The 19,159-nt window shown below is 48.9% G+C and overlaps 1 protein-coding gene across 1 annotated transcript; it reads right to left on the bottom strand.

Moving 5' to 3' along the window:
* Positions 1–1,509: 1,509 nt before the first annotated feature.
* On the bottom strand, positions 1,510–18,908 carry LOC106750423 (nose resistant to fluoxetine protein 6-like). Its single transcript, XM_014630754.1, has 13 exons — positions 18,476–18,908; positions 13,929–14,158; positions 12,747–12,955; positions 5,789–6,042; positions 5,529–5,699; positions 5,068–5,161; positions 4,883–5,002; positions 4,412–4,577; positions 3,560–3,735; positions 3,156–3,285; positions 2,473–2,790; positions 1,886–2,056; positions 1,510–1,701 (listed from the first exon to the last, which is right to left on the bottom strand). Exons 1-12 carry the CDS (start codon positions 18,906–18,908, stop codon positions 1,934–1,936), a joined length of 2,424 nt encoding a protein of 807 aa, XP_014486240.1. The 3' UTR covers positions 1,510–1,701; positions 1,886–1,933.
* Between the last annotated feature and the right edge of the window lie 251 nt (positions 18,909–19,159).

Genomic DNA, 19,159 nt, shown 5'->3' on the forward strand with positions numbered 1-19,159 from the left:
TCTAAATTACCCGGTGCATATTTTTTATATAAATATTCTGAGCTACAGCTCAGTATTGCCAGATATGACAATATCAACTGTAACTTTTTCGAAGTGATCTTTTTATATATCTATATTATTTATTAAAAAACACGGAGTGTCCTAATGTTCAGACCAATATATATTCGCTGATGACGATTAGACGGAAGACAAGTGGTTTTACAGAAATTTGCAATCGCTAATACCTGGATGGTCCATGATGCAATATTAATTCAAATTTATTTATTTTCTCGCTTCGCTTATCGTTAAGTTGTATGTCTTGGTTGTGCGTTAAAAGACGTTAAAGACGGCGGCGGCTTGTAGCGGAGATAGCAACTAATAAAAAATAACGGGCCTAATCGGGATTTAGCGGAGAAGCGAACCTTATTTGATCGACGCGTGAACCTGTTAGCGGAAAGAGATTTCTTGCGGCACCGCTAGATGGCATCGGGCAGTCCGGGAGTTGCATTTCATTACATCTAGCGGAGGTTCGGTCGCTACTTCGAAATTTGTAATTCCAAAATTTCCGCTACGAGTCGCCACTACTTTTATTAACAACTCAACGTCGAGTACGCAACACGACTCAAAGCTGGTCGGACGGACTTTATTTGTGAGTAATACGACTCAGCTACGGAAGAGAGATGAAAATTTTTTATCCTAGAGTAAAATAATCGGATAGAGTATAATAATCGAACATCACCGCCGTCGGCCGGGAGAGTTCGGGTCGGAAAATCGCCGCTTCATCTTGCCGCCGCCATCTTAATAACCGGCTGATTTCTCGCCGATCTGGTAAGTTACAGCACGGTGGTGGTGCGGCTTGTTCCCACGTTTTAAAGAGCTACGACGTGCAATGCGCTTGTCGATTGCACGATGAAACATCGCCGGGGATATTTGGTATCGCCGTATAAGGCTGTCTCTTTATTTTACACACACAGAAATAGAAAAGACAAATCATATCACCCTTACAATATATCCGCAATAGATACGCATTGCATGCTCGAGCGTCTTTTCATCGGTTGTTTTCGTGGGCTATTTCAATATATCCATGGTTACATCGCCGTAGATTTCATTCGTGGGCGTGGACACGCGACGCGATGCATTCGCGGTGTGAACCGCGCGCGAGAAAAGTCTTCTGCAACACGCTATGCGATTTTACATCCCATTACCGGCGATTTACGCTTTGTCGGGCATGGCGAAACAACGTTCTCCTATTCATTATGTAAATAAACGATTATACCAGTAGCGGGTCGCGGGTTGTCCAGCGCACGAAAACCGGCTGAGAAATCATTCACGTTCGTTCCCGCCGCGAGCACCAAACGAAACAGTCCGCGAGAGCACGAAGCGAAATTGCCCGCAAAACTCGACAGTGTCCTCTCCGGTCGGCGGGGAACTTTGTTTTCCTCGAGAGTTTTTAATCTCCGACGAATCCCCGCGTCGATCGTCGCGTTTGGAAAGGTTCACTTTATTTTCGTTAATACGACGTGACACAATGATCGATTTATGAGCGATTTAGCTATCTACGTTTGGGAGGAGAGCTCTAATGTTAGAGAGCTCGGGGCTCGCTTCAGTGAGACGAATTGTCACCGAATTATCCATATCGGCGATTTGTGGCACGTCCCATAAAGGTATTCGGCGATACTCGTGTCTTTCTCGTCGAGATTGAATCCGGAGAAACGTCGTTACCTGCAAGAGACGTCGATGTGTCAATAGGGAGAAACTTGATCGTAGATTCGTCTTTTCTTTTTATCGTTTTACTTCGTTACGTTATTTTAAACGAAAAACTTTGTAACGTTCGGGACGATAAGGGACGGATGCGTAGTCGCGTTATCGATCAGATAACTCGCGCTGATAATTCCCTCGTACTTACCGCGCTGGATAATCGCATTTGTCCTTCTATCAGGCGAGCGATCGTATTCTACCTCACACTCTTCGAAATGAATGCAATTTTCAACAAATTCACCACCGGCGCCTCGAAAGCGAGGGAGATGCAGAACGACAGGAGATACGACGCCACCAGGTTACCGAAGTAGACGATGAGCTTCGAAAAAAACATGTGTAAAAACGTTTTGTGTTAATACCTGATTTTTTCTTTCTGCTTGAAACGGCCGATATAATAATAATGATTATTGTCGAAAGTCACCGAGCGATTCATTAGTTGCAGAGACAAGTCGGTGCCCGCGTGGAACATTTTTCGAGATCTAATTGGAATCCCGGCTTCGATTTTCTAAAATAATGATGAATACCAACTGGAAAATTGGTACGTTCTCGTCGGAAGTGTAATGTTTCAAACGTACGATTCTAAGCGAGAAACGTAAGCGGATCCTATTTGGCCGGTCGGGGCCGAATATCTCGCATGAGAGAACCTCAAGAGAGAAGGGAAACGGTAATCACTCGTGACTCGATGCAATAATTTCGCAAAACCGAGGATCGATCCTCCTTCTTTTTCCGCCTTACCACAACTCCGTTGTGAAGATGCAGGGGCCCGTCCATCTGCGTACATGTGACCATCATGATAATTGGATGCACCAGATAGGCGCAGTACGTGAGCCGTGAGAGAGGATACATTAGCCTAAGTGAGAGCAAACTGTCGATCATTCGTGCTGAGCCCGTGCAACATTGAATCACGATGAAAGCTACAGCCATTGCCCATGCGGTATGACCCAAGGCTGCGTACACGCTGCTCGTTAGCACCGTGAGATTTCCAGGGTAGAGGCCGTACACCACCGAGAACATGATCATCGCGGACAATAGCCAGCCGATCAGTCCCGCTCCCTGTTGAATTGATTATTCCGATTGTCGGTTCAATGGTGACTTATAATTCGATCATTAGGTAATCACGAAATTGTCGGTGGAATAATCGGAACAGATCTGATTCTTCGGAGATCGACAATTCGGGCTCGGGCTCTGAGGGCGCTTGCGCTATTAAAAAAGAAAGGTGAAGGAAAAAGGAGAAGAAACTCGGGCGGAAAGTTCTCGCGGCGTTACAGCCGTCGTCGTTACTATTTTGCATAATCGCCCACCTTGTTATTATCATTATGCGCGCTCCCGCCGCGCTCGCGTCCGATATGTACGGATTTTGCGGAATTACGTCTTCGGAAAAAAGCATTCCGGTGAATAACTGTACACGGCACACTCACCACGGGTAGTTTCAGTTGGCATTTTGTTTTGAAGAGGACGTAACCGGTGATCGTGCCGATGAAATACGGTCCCGCTCTGAGCCAGGGCTTGTCGTAGAGCTCGTCGAATAGCGCGAACGGCTCCTGAATTCTGCGCGAGGAGTAAATCGTATATTGCTTGGTTGAAAATTAAATTTGATCTTTCCTCCAAATAATAGTATTTTCTCCATCAAACAACGTGGTTTAATCTAATGAAACGAAATAATATTTTGACATAAAATCATATTATTTTGATCGAACGTGTGTCCAAATCAAACAAATCAGAATATTGGATTCAAAGGAACCTTTCTCTCTGCGTACACACCGCTCGGGCGAAACCGCGAAATGCGTAACGCGCGTAATCATAGCGAACCGGTGGACATTACCTCGCTATGTAATCGTTGCTGTAGGCTATGGAAAACGTGGTGAACCATGAAGAGGCGATCAGCAGCGAGACGATAGCGACCACGGTCTTGAAATATTTTACCGAGAGTAAAAGAAGAAATATCCCAAGGACGTAGAACTGCGTATCGTTCGCCATGTACCAGCTCCACAGCATACACTGAAAAACATATTAATCCAGTAGTTGCACATAGTGCAACGAACATAGCAGTCCAGAATTAATTATGGCCGGTAGATTGCACGAGTATACGGGTGTATGCTCGGTAGTTATGAAAGTGGACAAATGAAGAAGAAGAAAAAACAGAAACTCCTCGGGCGCGCGGGGGAAAATCCGCGTTCGCGAAAAGCGACGCGTTAAGTATCGCTTCGTCGTAAAGACCGACCTTAAATGTCTTTCCCCTTCATTGCTCGTTGAAATTTCGTCATTAATGAAAACTCGTTTTTACGTAACCACGTCTTACGTAATATTTTGCAATACGCCCGCATTTATTGTCTCTAATTATTGAGTGTCCGAGTTTCGATGGTGGGCACAAGCCGGCGGGAATTCTCCCGCTTTAAAACGCACGTATTTCGATAGCGCGCGCGAAAGAGAGAGAGAGAGAGAGAGAGGAAGAGAGAGAGAAAGAAGGTGCGCCACGGGACGTTCTCTTCTCGGTACTCAGCGAACTTCCTTCTCGCCGTGAAATTTTTCCGAAGATTCGTGGCGCGCACTTGCGACAGATGCTGTTACAAAATGAACACGTGGAAGGGGAAGGGCTGTTTCATATCTCGCCGAGTAAGCCGAGGCGAGGAAAAAAAATTACGTATTAAGTCACGCGAAATATAAATCATCTTACCATTTCCGTACGCGGGTACAGCGAGTTTAAGTAAAGGGCGTTTCGCCACCAGAACTTCTCGCAGGTCAGGTGGTCGATAACAATGGGCGAGAAGACTGTTCTCGCCTGGGCTTGCTTTATGGCGATCTCGTTCATTCCCAGCACAAAGAGATAAGCCGGCGTCAATCTTAACGTGAAAGGGAAGCGTCAATATTAGACTCGTATACACAGTTCGCATCCCGACTGAACCGATTTACTTTGTGACAAGGGACGTTTCTACACGCGACGATCCCGTCTCAATTATCGACTGCAGACTGAATCATAATCAACAATATCGATATCGCTGATACCGATACATCCCGTCTGATATTTTCGGTATATATCGATACTTTTACTTGAGATACATAGCGATAGGAAATATATCGATATTTTCGATCGCACCGTCCATCCCATTTGTGATTCGACTCGATACGTAATATAATAAAGATGTACCTAACAAATCGGTACAGAATCATTATAACGAACTTCGTGGAGCTCGTCTTCAGGAAGCTGCCCTTCTCGTTGCCGTGGCTGCCCAAGGATCGGTAGAACAGTATGGTCACCAGCAAGCCGCTGTGCGCAACATTGTCGAAAGTTAATTCGTTCTTAATCGAAGCTAAAATTCACCACCGTCTCACCTGATGAAGAAGAAAGTATCGACGGAGAACGTGGCGTTGCTGATGGTCTGGAACATGAAGTTCCTCTCGGTGACCGTCCGCAGCGTCTTGTTCTCTGCAATGAGAAAAAGGCTCGATTGCGAAATCGCCGGTGAAAGTGATACGCTCGGCGCTACGCGCGCCCGATGAGCAACGAGGAGTCTCGATTATCGGGAAAGTCGATGCATCCTGTTACGTCACAGCGGCTGCATCGATTGCATCGTGAACTATTTATAGAAAGTAGAGCGATCCAATTAATTTGAAGTGCCGCGTTAATGACGATACAACCGCCGCGCTATTATCTCCCGCTCTTCCGGGATTCGCGCACGTGGTTGACGCGCGCGAGACCAGCGGAGAACGGGATATCGTTTTCCCTCTCTCTTACCCCCTCCCCGCTCCCCCTCCCGGTGCGTTTTTTTATTCCTTCCGTCTCGCGAAATTACCGGCGATGGAGAAGACCTGGAGGTACGTGTGCACCATGACGACCCATCCCAACGAGAGCACTCGGAGACCGTGCAGACAGGTCAGATTATCCTTGGCCGCGGGCTCCGTGCTAATAATCTTGCTCCCGTTGACGATAGGACTGAACGCGAGCAGGGATCTCAGCCAGAATCCTGAAAGAGCGACGGCGATGAGGGGCTTTCACGGGAAGAATTAAGGGGTATCTCCGGCGTAAGAGAGCGCCGACGTGTATGTTAACGACCTTCCTCGCGGTCCTTCTTCTGGGTCGGGCCCTCTTTTTGCGGCCGCTTCGTCCCCTTCTCGATCAGCTCCTGACCGTTCTCCGGTCCCAGCTTGATCCCGCGCTCGTCGTTCAGATTCTTGTCCATGAAATCGTTGGTTTTGTCGTTGTTATTCGACGCGCTCGAAGACTCTATGTCCTTCACCGGGGGAAGCGACCTGTACTCGTACACGGTCGCGCAGATCATCAAGAACAGTATGGCGCTGCCGATGGCTCTGAAATCACAATCGACGTTCCGTAGAACACGCGCCCTTTCGTCGTGTGCGCGGAACGGCTTCGAATCAAAACAATATCGCCGCGCGAATTCAACCCTCCGCGGTCCGAATTCTTTTCCGAGTTCCTCTCTTGCCGTCGGAGTCTCGAGCGCTTCCCGCCAGCGTGAAGCTTCGCTTCAATGTTTCAGCATTTAATTCATGCCGAAACACGTTCACGCGCAGTGATATATTTATTATCGGACTATTTCGAGAAATTATAAGGTGAAATGAATTTGATAAGAAACGAACGTTGGAAAAATTCCGAGGACAAGAAACGGATTACATGAGCGCGGCGTCGTGCCACACGCAACCGCGGCGCGTTTTAATAATCAAATGTTACCAAGGCGAGTACGCTAACTTTTTTAATTTCCGCTTAAACAACGCAACCGGCAGCGCACGGCCGCCGCTCCGGCCGAAGCTTAATATTTTAAGAAATTCGGAAAACTAGCGATTTTCAGCCCGTTCTCGTTCCCCAATTTAATCTCTCCCTCTCTCTCTCTCTCTCTCTCTCTCTCTCTCTTAAAATTAATAATGCCCCGACCGTGTTAATTACGACGAGAGAAAGAGGAAGCCACACGTGCGCTCTTGCGGCATATGTTTATCATTAGATGTGCTGAAAGCGCTGAATATTTTATAAAGTACTATAAAAGATTCACATTTTTCTTTTCACGCGCGCATGTGCGACGAATGCAAGATCGATTTTCCTTCTGCGCGGAAAGGGGTGAAAAATAATGATGTAAACATACTCGTATTTACATTCGTTGAAACGAGCGTTTTCAGGCGAATTTTAGGTAAACTTTGCCGTAATTATCTGTTTTAAATTGTGGTTGATGTCGCTCTCTCTCTCTCCTTCTCTTTTTCTCTCTCTGCCTCTGTTCCTTTTTTACACTCGACCCATTTTAACAGGTCGGCCTTGGCGTAGGGAAAGGGAGCAGAAGCTACCCGAAGCGAGGAAACAAAAGTTTCGCCGGGACGAAGTCTTGTCGCGGCTTTTTCTGTCGGTCCCTTTTTCTGCCGTCTCTCTCCCTCCGCCGCGTATCCCGTATTTCCGCCGCTCTGATTTAATCCTTTGACCACCGTCACACCGCTTACAGCTTCCACCCGCTAAAGAAGCTACTCTACTCGTCCCCTTTTCTTTTTTGTCGAGTAAAGTCTCGAGCGCGCGACGAGATAAATCGATTCGACGAAAGCTACGAGTTTCTTTGCCGGATACACGCTTTTTGCGTTAAGTTGCAAACACAATTTCCCGCGACCAGTTCTTAATTATGCTCCTTTATCTGATTACAGATCCTCTAAGCTGCTCTCGCACGGGTGCACGTGCACACAGGCATGCGGCTGACGGCTGTACATCGATTTCTGCGGTGAGTCAGTTCACTGCACTGAATTCTCTGTCATTCTCGAGGCCGGTTCGATCGACACCAGCGAGGCTTTCGTCCCGTTCCGTGTCACCGTCCGAGAGTCGAGCGCTTGCGCGATTTAATCTCGTTTTCTCGCTCCTTTCTGATATCCTCGAATATATCGTGTCTCTCTCTCTCTCTCTCTCGGCGTAGAAGGTGGGGAAACGCAAGAAAGAGTATTTATCACGTGGCTTCGCAATCGTGCACATGTCGACTACGCGCTAAAGGGTTGTTTCACCTCGCACGATATGCTAATCGCACGGTTGCAGTGCTCCACAAAGCGCACCGGACATTCACGAGGTCGCGTCGAGAGAAATCGAAGGAAATGACGCGGATGGAAAGATCGCTATTTTTTTCCCCGAAAGAAAGTCGCGCACGATCGATACGTTGTTTCGTGAAAATTTGACGCGCTGCATTTGAGACGCGGCTGCGCGCACGCGGCGGTTTCCATTTCTGTAAACGATTTAATCAGCCGCGGCCGAACGTACTCCGGACATGATTTGCATCCGCCGCTGGGGCCCGCATTCCGTCAAAATACAGACGATGGCGCACTTTCACGTGCATCGAGGGGCTTTCTATAATCTTGCGCAATGGGTCCGCGAGGTGTGCAGGTGCGTGCGACGACCCGCCGGTACGCGTAATTGCAAAACCGGCTCATCGAATGCCAGGTTTCGCTCTCTTGAGGGTCAGCTTCGGCCGGCCGCGATTTGCCGCCTTTTGGCTCCGTCAGGAACGGCCGACAGCGGGCGCTTGTATGTTCATTTCAGCAACACGAGAACGTTAAACTCGCAGACCAATGGGTCAACTGACAGTTATGACGAATGCAATTGATAGTCACGCCGAACGCAGCTCTACCATCCAGCGGTTTAAATCACCTTTTGTCATCAGCGCAATTTTAAAGAATTAACGTCAATTAACGGCAATTACGATCGAATTCGTCCGCGTTTGTTGCACCGTGTCTCGGCGGATTTGACGCGGTTTTCACGTTGCCGGCCGATCCGGAATTCGTGTCGGAACGTGTGTCGGGCGAGTGGCGACACATGTCTGAAAGCCACGAAATTTTTGCTAGGTCATTTCGCACGAACCGGTCTCTCTCTCTCTCTCTTTTTATTTTTCCTGCTTCTGACGCTCCAGAAATTCACTTTTTCACAGAGTCGCGTGCGGCCCAATCGTGCCATTAGATTGTAACTCTCCTTGGAAGTTGAACCGATGCAATGCGCCGGACAGTCCCGCATCGTCGTTCTCGTTACTTCATCGTTGTTACGCATTGCGCGCAAGGACGCGTCGCGTTCCTCAGCAATAGTTCACTCTCGGAATATACACGCACGCCTCCCGACAGTGTGCGTTGAATCACACCACGCTCGGGTTCGTGAAAAACCGCCTCCCGAAATTCGTCGAGATTTTTCGGACACGTAACGCGTTGCGAAGGAATGGACCTGTCAGTCCCTTCGGACGTTCTCGTTTCGTAGGAAATAACGCGTTGCCACATCGACTGACGTAATACACAATACCGGGGGCCAGCACGGAAAATTGACCACTCGGGAGCCTCGTCAATGTTTTGCTTTTCCTTCGGCGCCACGTACGGCGTGCGTTCGGCGCGCTGGCCGATGTGGATGCTATAATGCATTTCGAATTGTGCAACGTACGTCTCTCCGATAAGGATAGATCAAGAGAGAGAGAGAGATTGTGATTAACGTTCGGCGCCGTCGAGAGGGAGGGCAAGGGATGGGGGAACGAGTGCGAGGGAGATAAAAATCTCTGCTTTCCTGCATCTATCTTGCGCTTATTACCGGTGATTCAAACTCGTTAAGCAGATCGCGCGTATCGCCGACGACCGTTTTATTATAACAGTGCCCACCTTATGCAACACACCTCAATGTTGTATGCATGTAATATTGTGATACCGCCCGGGAATTGACATAATAACGTTACAGAAGTAAATCGACCTTCTGAAACGATTGTGCGCACGTAATGCCGTGCGGTATGTCTGAGAAATGCCGTCCGATTAAACGTCCGCGCGATTTCTCCCTGAAGAGAGTTTGATCCAATCTCCCATCGGACGTTCTCCCGTGTGCCAGAATATTCCTATTACCTTATCATGATTAATCAGCGGCTGCTCGTACAATTCGCACGTGTTAGGCGTCCATGTGCGTACACGTGGCGTCTGATTGCTCGCGCGGTGTTTACAAAGTCGGCGGTTACAAGCGGATGAAAACAGATATTTATGAATGAACGGTAATGACATCGCGCACGAATGATGCTTCCATCCGTCGATCCGTGTAACGTCTTATTTCCGTAGACAATGTGGCGACACGGGGGAGGTAGAAGGACAAGGGAAGGGGGCGCGTGCGGCTCAAGTAGCCACGGCGAATCAATGGAATATGCATTTCTCCGAGACGCATATCCGCGTCGCGGGATCGCGTGTCTGAAATAGCGGGCAATTTATTACATGATATAGGATCGCGATAACGACGAATGTCCCGTTCTCGTTAGGCGTAGTCGCTTTTCAAGTGGAGAGCTTACGCAATTTGCATAACTCTCATTATGCGGCGCGCCGCGCGTTACGCCGACGATTGCGATAGTCGCGTCCCCGCGATGAGGATCCGCGGGGTTAAGAAAGGTCAACGGTGACGTGTGCGAGCGACGTGCGCGCAATGACACCGTCGTTCGGCGGCCGTCCATCCCGGGTGGCGCGTCCTCTGCGGACACCGTCAGTTCGCATGAGAGCGTCATTACGCAACGAACGCGGCAGCGTCGCGGTTGCGGATTCTCTCCTCTCGCCGATCGACGACGAGACCGCGAGGAGTGAAAATCGCGCAATCGCGAAAGTATGCCGCGCCGACGTTTGCCACTGACTCCGCGACGTCGATCATTTTTTCCGCGGCCGGGCACGAATTAGAATTAGAATTGGAAAAGCTGGTCACGAGAGGAAAAGAGAGACACGGACGGACGCCTCTTTCTTACCGCGGTTTTCTTCGCGTTTGCTGCTCGGCTTCGTCGCCGTCCGCGCTGCGGTATCGCGAACTTTGCTTTCTCAGGATTCGCTTCGAGTTCCTCGCGAAATGCCGGGCTTACTGATCAAGTTGAGCGAGGGTACTCGTACCGAAGTTACTTGACAGATAACTCCGAAAGTGTTTACACCCGATGAGAGTAAGCCCGGCTTTCGATTGAAATTGCGCCGAGTCAGCTGGTTCTCGCGTGTATCGGCTTGTATTTCGTCGGAGTACGCATGTATACAGGGTCGGACAATAACGATTACCAGCTTGAATACCTTCGGGAAATGTTTAAATATCTTGCAAACGGCTAGGTGGAATAAAGGAGGTTTTCATCCGAGCGATTTTCGCCCGCTCTGTTGGAAAAAAGCACGTGGGAATTCCGTGTAAGAAATCCGTATGGAATCCTACGGTGACTCTTGGGAATTTGTGTCGAAAAGCCCAAATCCTTAGGTAGGAATCCATGATAAGTTTTCACACACCATGTGGAGTTCTGTACTATAAATTATAATTGAGAAGATTTCGAAACAAAATCATCAATGACGCTTTAAGTACAACGTAATAAGAAATAATACTTGACGCGTTAAAGAATGTAAATTAGAAAAATTCACTCGTTTTTAGTAAAACACTCATTCCAATCGAGTGGAACACTCACTTCGAAGAAAACGTTTACTCTGCGCTCGGAGTGGAACATTCACTCTTGTGAAAAGTGAAATGTCACTCCATTCCGCGTGGCAATATTTTCACTATCGCTCGGAGCGAATTCCCGCTCGTTTCGAGCGAGGTTTTACTCAGAGAAATTTCGAGAGAACACTTAAATATTTTACTAAGGACTAAGCGAGGATGAGAAAAAAATTTACATCTCCGGAAGGTATTCCAAGTGATGGATACAGGTATCAATGCAACCTCTGTTGGATAAATTACTCTCCTCTCATATTCTGAAGATGGTCCTGGTGGTAATAGTTATTGCCTCACCCTGTATAGCCGGCGAAGTAATAGCCCGCACGAGAAGTGCGCATGTGAAGCTTCTTGGCTGGTCGTTAATCGCCAAGTATCATCGTCCTCGTTGGCGCGATTCGAGCGGTGCAATTCGACGTTGCGATTTCCCGTCCGCGCTCTCCGCTCAAGATCACGTAGTACGTGAAAAATCGCGGGTGTATCGATTCATTGCCATCGGTGTTGATGCACCGTGCGACCGCACGAGCCACGCACGGCGGTGTAGCCGCGGGCTGCTCGCTCGCTCGCTCTCTCGCTCAATCATACCTGCATCCGTTAGGTGTTCACGTGCGCAACACACTTTCCGCACTTTCTTTCGGCGCGCTTACGCAACCGGCCGCGTCAGATGCGCATAAATGCGTTTCGCTCGCATATCTCGGCCGCGTAATAAATAATGGAGCGTGTCGGATCTCATTCGTCGTCGTCCGGCTGATTAGAAAATAGGTAGTCTCACGGCTGAAATACAACTTTCCATAGAATGGGTGAAACAAGGGCGAGGGAAAGGGCCGATAGGATCCTCTTACGCGTCTCCCCCCTTTCTTCCTCTCTCCGCTAGTTACTAACAAAGCCCGAACTTCAACTGTGCACAGTGACGAAGTTTGGCAGTAACCCGCGGTGGAAATTAGCCAGCTCCACTACCGAATCTCTTTCTCTCTCCCTCCCTCCCTTCCTCCACGTTTCGTCTGTCGTTCGCCGGGAATTATGAGTGCACGGTCACAATTTATTACCGTTGAACCTCGTCACGTGCGCGTTTAATATCTTTTTCTTTTATTTTTTAGTCACACGCGCGTTCACGTCGTCGCCCATATCGAATTAAAAAGGATCCCGAATGCAAATTTACAAGAGAAATGGCGATACGGATTAGCGAAGTAAATTCCCTCTTTCTGCGTTACGTAGCGCGCGATTGCAAAATTTCCGCGTACCTGCAACTGTACTGCGGATTTTAAACACGTAATTATATTTCTTTCTCTCTCTGTCTCTCTCTTTCTCTCCCCCTCCCCCTTTCTCTTTTTCCTCATCTCTCTTTCCCTGTGCGTCAGTCCCGCGTTTGTTTCTCGAAATAAAGCGTGCATTACGCAAAATCTACTGTGGCCTGCCGCGGTTATTAATGTGTGTCGCCGATATTGACGCAGCCAATTCTCCAGCAATCGATCACGGTGATGTCGCATTATCCTCTGTGGAAGTCATCGCGGCACAGAGCCTACCGTGCCGGAAGAGAGCGATCCTTCGGTCGGGCAAACAATTTACGCTCGGCCGTAAGCGGATCAGATCTACTCACGAGAGCACGTAAAATTTCGGATCCCGCCAAGCGCAGTAATTGCTAGACGGCACGGGTTTCACCGTGACCACGTGGATCTTCGGGCCGCTCGATCGATAGGTCGAATTGCCCTCGTGCTCGACTCTGTCGGCGCTGGCTCGCAGCATCGAAGCCAGAGATGCGCGGTCGCATGTACCTGGCAGGCAGAGGCCCAAAAACACCTGACGTGTCTGGAAAGAGAATGGAAACGGTGTCGTTATGCGAAACGTATTCGACCTCCCTGGCGAAAGTCATATCTTTAATAAAGGAGATGCGGGTGTTACGGAAACCTCTAAGGTTTTCGCAGATAAATCGGCAACTCTTAAAGATAACTGAAATTAGTTTTCGCTAATTAGTAGAAATTAGTTTCGCTTTCGTAGTGTCGAGTGTTTTGTACAACGTGAATAAGAGGAAAGAGAGAGTGGAATTCAACGGAAAAATGCGTCTTGCTGGAAAACGTCCCGTGACGTTCTCGCGTCGCGTCACGTCGTTTATACCGCGCGTGTGCGCTGCGCAAAGCGCTGTTTACGCGCTTTTGCACGCGCGAGAAAGCGGCGACGGAGTTTAACCTTCCGACGAGCGTAAGCCGGATCCGACCGGTCAGTAATCTTCGTCAAAGAAATCCGCGCGTAAAAACGCACCGACGACGGCGAAGACCGTTCGACGTTCGCGATTATAATCCCCGTCTGACCGCGTCGACGTATCGATCGCTCCCAGCGATTGGAACATAGCTGCGGTCGCGGAAAAAGCTATATTCCAATTTTTTCCATCGACTTGTAGCGTGCGGTCGCTTTTTCTCTTCCTATTTCCTTCTTTCTCTTCTCTCTCTCTCTCTCCTTTTTTTTACGCGCGTCACACTATCGACAGAGCGGGAGGATCCTTTTTTTCACCGTGCGACATCGATCGGGCCGAATTTCAAGATTGATCTTGGCCTCCAACCGCTTTTTATCTGTAATTTAGCGGCAACCCTGAATGGGCCAAGTAGAAACCTTCCACAAGAACATCTTCCTGTTCCGGCAACCGAGTTTTCGCCTGGTCCGCAAACAACAAGAAATTCCATTTCGCGAATTGAATTATTTTCCGTGCATATATGCGTCCATAGCGGTCGAAAAATTCAAGCGTTTCGCGACAAGTGACGTCGGTGACGAGCAACGATCGCCTCACCGAAAAATCGACCTCCTTCGGCAGCGTTAGATACAGCCTCGCGACGTGAAATCTCAAAGGAAAGGGTGGCTGCCGGTCCTCCTCTCCCTCGTCTTCCTCCTCGACGTCGTCGATTCCTCTCCCATTTTTTTCGTGGGTGACATTGAGCTCCTTGCAAAGGGTACTCGAGCCCAACCAGAAGCCGTTACCGAAGTGGAATTGTGAGGAGTAGCGGCCGCTCGCGTCCGACACTGAAAATAAAAGTGTGAAACGGCTGAAAAATAATGTCGGTCATCGGGTCGAGGAACGAGGGAGATAAAGCCTCTCGCTGTAAACATTACACTGCAAATCCAAGTATGTATCCAAGTATACGTTGTGAGAGTGTAATTTTTACACGCTCATATGTGTACAATCATTAGTAATACGCGCGTATTAGTGCGTGTAAATGCGTAAAGAGCGACTCGCACACGCAAGTGTGTAAAATTACACGCTTTGGGTGTGCAATGAGACGATGTCGCATGCGACACGCGAATGCCCACCTTCTCCCGGGAAAGCATACTCTCGAGGTCGCGGAACGGACGTCGCGCGGCCGGATACTGCGCTCGTTAAGGCCCTTCCACATTGTAAAAGTCGATTCAACTTCAGCCACTACAAATACGAAGCTTGTCCGGCATCGCGACAACTAATCGGAAATGTCGATGGTGTCAAAGCTGTATTCTCGTTTGCGCGACGTTCAACGCACGTTTCTTTCCGATCAAGTTCGGAACCCAGCCGACACACCTGCGTGTCCGATGGGAGAGTGGTTTTCTCAGAAGATAAGTTTTCTCTGGACATCAGCCGCATGGCAAACTGCGCGTCGCAAAAACCGCGCGCGCAGTGTTGTGCAAATGAGCACGCCGCTTTTGATTGGCGTCGCATTTGTAATAGTCAGAGCTGAGCCAACTTTCGCGATCGCCGTCGCGACGAGCGTTGCGTCCGCCTGCGACGGACATTATGATAGATGTAGAGGGACTTCAACGCTAACACTATGTTTTTTATCGTCATTATCTATTCGTTCGTCGCGTTCGCGCCGTCGTCGTCATAGTTTTACGGCGCGTTAAAGTCTCATGAAACGTTTCAAGTTCCCTGAAAGAGCCGACATTACATCGCTGCGCCGTCGGTGGAGGGTTCATTGTCAGTTACGTAAAGCAGCTCGGGCTGACCGCGAGAGTAGAAAGCGCGGTCGGACAGGCCGCGTGCGCGCACACGTCGTGCCGGATCACCGATCTCGCCATCAACCGGGCGACACTCGCAGGAGATTGCGACGCCGTTCGTGAGAGCGGCTGATTTCCGATCGTTCAACGTGGTATATCGACGCGAGAGGAAAAGTACCAAGACGGACGTACCCATTTTGTTTGCACTCTGTCGAAAATTTCTTACAGGGCAAAGATCGGCGCGAGATCCGGAGCGATTGAAAAGGTTTGCAACTTGCACTGTAACATAATATCGTTGAATAAATCATTACTAATTCCTCACAGGAAAACTCACGAGAAGATAGGCTCGAGGGAAATTTTATCACGAAATAAACCAACTAACATAATTAATAATCTAACCAAACGCGTTAGGCAAACGGAAACCGGCAGAATAAGCGTTGCGACCTTTTTGCGACTGACCATTGACCGTTCGACAGAGTTCGGCGCTACACAGCCGGGAAACGCGAGTGTGTCCATTTTCCACATCTATGTCAACTTCGATGTTTTTCTCCTACATATCCACGCGGCCCGGAGACTCGTGGGCGCATGTCGCATTTTCCTCGCAGCGGGGAGTGTCAGGGGATAGCGCGATCGGGCGCTTGCAAGGAAGGGGGGGGGGGAAGCCCGATATTTTGAACGGTTCTCGCGCTCGAGCGGGATGATTTCCCGTCGGCGAAAATTCGATCGGCCGACGTAATTTCAATCTGCACCGGTGCACACGCGCGACGTACTCCGCGGTCGGTAAGAGCTATAAAGTTAGCGCGATATCGTTCGAGCTGTAAAGCGGCTCCGTCGCCACTGGAATTCGCGACAATGGCGTAACGCGTCCGACTGATTAATGGTAACCGGGCTCTGCGAATATAATGACTGCGGCCGCGTTGCGTTACGACAGCGGCGAGACCGAGGCGTCGAAAGGGCTTGCACAATGCGTCCCGCCGGCGTATTTGGAAACAATCCTCTGGGCAATCCGCGCGCGCAGACGGCGACGCGAAATCGTCGATGCAACTTTTTCTTGCCCATCGTGCCGAGCCACCTGATAATTGCTCAAGTTTCGCTTATTAGCGTCGCGCATTTCGCGCGCGCGCGTTGCGCTAACGCAAATCGTTCTCGCCGGCGCGTAAAAGTCGGCGAGCGTACTTTTCGGAGTACCTTCCTCCGCACGAGTCGACGATTCTGCCAAATTTCCCTAAACGCGCCTAACGACATCATTATCGTGCCACGAGCCGCACCGGAACGGCCGTTAATAGCGTCGGCGATGAAAAATTACTTTCGACAATTAGCGCCGCTTTCTAATTACGGGAATTACGGGCCACGACTGGGCGTCTCGTTCTCGACGTCCGAGACGGCCGTCGGCCGCGCAAACACGAGGACCACCTGTCCGGGTGTCGCGTGTCGCGGCGGCTGCAGTTTCACAATTCTCGCCGGCGGTGTGACGGCGCGCGCGCGGCAATTGGCCATCGACGCATCCGCCAACGTTATTACCGCGCATATCGATAATGCGGACGAGGAGCGTGACCGGAAGTCATCGTAAATGCGACTTCGTGATGCTCGGTGCGCGCCCGACTACCACCCGGGTCGTCCCGAATCCTCCGGCCGTTTTTTCACCTTCATCTTGTTTTCTATGCCACGATCGGCGTGGCAGCTTCGAAGGATTATTCTCATTCGGGACGTTTCGTTTGGCAGATGATTGTTAGGGATTTCTTTTAGATAAACTCGAAAATATACATTTCTGAAGTCTCGCATGAATATTTACCTTTGTTTTAATTATATACAGTAATTTCTACATATTATTATATTTAATATTAATAATATTGTAAATAATTTTATTAGCGCCGAATGCGAAATGTTGATTCGCGATTCGTCGGACACGACTCCGGATGTTGTGGGTTTTCGAAATCGAAACAGCAAGAAAATGATTAAACCGCTTGAAACACTTAAGGATTATCCTGTACCACCTCACAGCTGATCCAATGTAATATGTTATATTTTACTGTTATTTACTCGGCGAAGATAATAAGATAATAATAACAATAGTCGCGGATGTATATCTGCGGAGGTATACTTGCGTCGCTCGTTCCTCCCGCTTAATCGCGTGTCGCGCATTTCCACCTGTAAAATCCGTCCCGGATGGGAGCGAACAATAATATCATTAAATTTGCGATACCGTTGAGCCGCGAGAAGAGCTTCCGCAGCGGAAGTGGAATCCGTAGAATAAAATGTCATTAGGGAAATCCTGCATAGCCCAGTTCGTTACGATATCAGAACGAGAGAGACATCGAGCTCCGTACAGCTCGTAGTAAATATGAATATATCTATTCATCTCTACGATTCTCCGATCTTCGTCCACGATTAAACTTTTACAATCGTGTAGTCATTCGTTGGATTATCGTGAACGCGGCGCGTGAGAGGACAAGTTTGTTCTCATATCCGTTCCTTTTTTATGGAAATCTCTAATCCTGCGATCACATTATCGGGAAATTTACCAGGCGTGACAGGGTAAAAATGAAAGTTAAACAGGTGTAGTAGCTTACAGAGAGACCAAGATAATATTCTTTGCGGTCGACATGGAAAGCTCTCCACCTCCTCTCACTCTCTCTTTCTCTCCGACGCAACTTCGTGCTACGATAACAGCGGCGTTTCCCTTCGTGCTTCAGCATCGTTCCGAATTATGTTAATATTTAGCGATTCGTTCGCGCACCTTCGCTCTTGATTCTCCTCTGAATCCTGCCGAGCGTCATCTTGGAAATAATAGCGGCCAAATTCCATTTCCGTAACGCAACGTCCGCGGAAGCGTGTGAAGTAAAGACTCGTAAATCGCTATAAAGTGTTAGGAGGTATATTAAATCAAAACTCGGAACCGGGTCAGGGCGCTTTGACCATTGCGAAGCGGGGAAATTGCGAGGTTTCATGAAATAATGACGTCTTTAGTAACGCACTCGATCAAGCGATCGTAGACTTAACCGATCGACCATACATTCTCCCGTCTTCTCAATATTCATCGACCACAGGATGCATTCTCGACGCGCGAATTAATCAACGACTTGTTCTCAAAAATCGCATTTTCATCGGACGAATTTCTTTTAATCAACTGAGCTATTGTGCTCGCAGTTCGTAATTACTTTTTCCCTGTTATCGTCGTTGAGATTTATCATGCGAATATCTTTCACGTGTCAAAATGGAGAATTTAAATTACACCAGTTCACGAAGGAATATATTTTCAATTACTTGGGACCAGACGAGGTGTGAAAAATTTTTGGATACTGAAAACGCCGCAACCCGGGCCGATACGCTAGGTTTCCAAATATATGTATATATATGCAAAGTATATCCACTTACTCTTTGCGGCCCAGGTTTTCCCGTCCCTCAGCGCTCCGAGAAATCTTTCCATATCCCTCCTGCACTCGTCCTGAAGTTTCCCGGGCACTCGGGCCCACCTGAGGGGATCGTAAAGATCGACGAGCCACTGTATACTGTTGGCCGTCCTTTCGAGTTTCTCCTTCATGAAATCTAAATCGAAATCCCGGTGCTTCTCCTCGCTTTCGTCGAACGTCTTCAAGTAGTTCTTCCAGTCCAGCTCCGGATTATTTTTGCTGAAGGCGAGGGAGGACGCTCGCTTCTTAGACTCGTCCTTGCCCTCCGTCGCGTTAAAGTCCGTCTTGACCGCGATCTTTTGCGGCTTGCTCAGTTTGAGGATGTTGGACTCCTTCTCGGCGATCGCCACGTGCGCGACGCACAGCGTTACGAGAAGGTAGTGCAATGCACGCGCCATATTCACCTCCGTTTGTCGTTAAGGACGATCGGCAGAGTTCGCTCGCACTTTGGGGAAAACGATCGACTAGATTTTCGTCTAACCTGCCGGAGACCTCGATCTCATCGATTTCTGTCGTTGCGGCCTCCGGTTACCGTCATCTTAGTAGCACTCGACGGAACTCTCCCGCGGGAATAGTGCCGCTTTAACACGTGTTTACTTGCACGGGCTCTCGGACATGCTCGAAGAGATACGTGGATATGGCGAGTGAT

The sequence above is a fragment of the Dinoponera quadriceps genome, unplaced genomic scaffold, assembly GCF_001313825.1.
Source record: "Dinoponera quadriceps isolate SergipeBrazil2010 unplaced genomic scaffold, ASM131382v1 scaffold5784, whole genome shotgun sequence".
NCBI classification, from domain to species: Eukaryota; Metazoa; Arthropoda; class Insecta; order Hymenoptera; family Formicidae; genus Dinoponera; species Dinoponera quadriceps.

Bases quoted from the DNA above. Each gene is read 5' to 3' on its own strand.
- LOC106750423 (XM_014630754.1), bottom strand. From the start codon at position 18,908: ATGGCGCGTGCATTGCACTACCTTCTCGTAACGCTGTGCGTCGCGCAC. The intron at 5,700-5,788 runs GTCGTTAACATA...TCGCTCTTTCAG, and splicing joins GAAGAAGGACCGCGAGGAAG to GATTCTGGCTGAGATCCCTG. The intron at 5,162-5,528 runs GTAATTTCGCGA...TTCTCATTGCAG, and splicing joins CCAGGTCTTCTCCATCGCCG to AGAACAAGACGCTGCGGACG.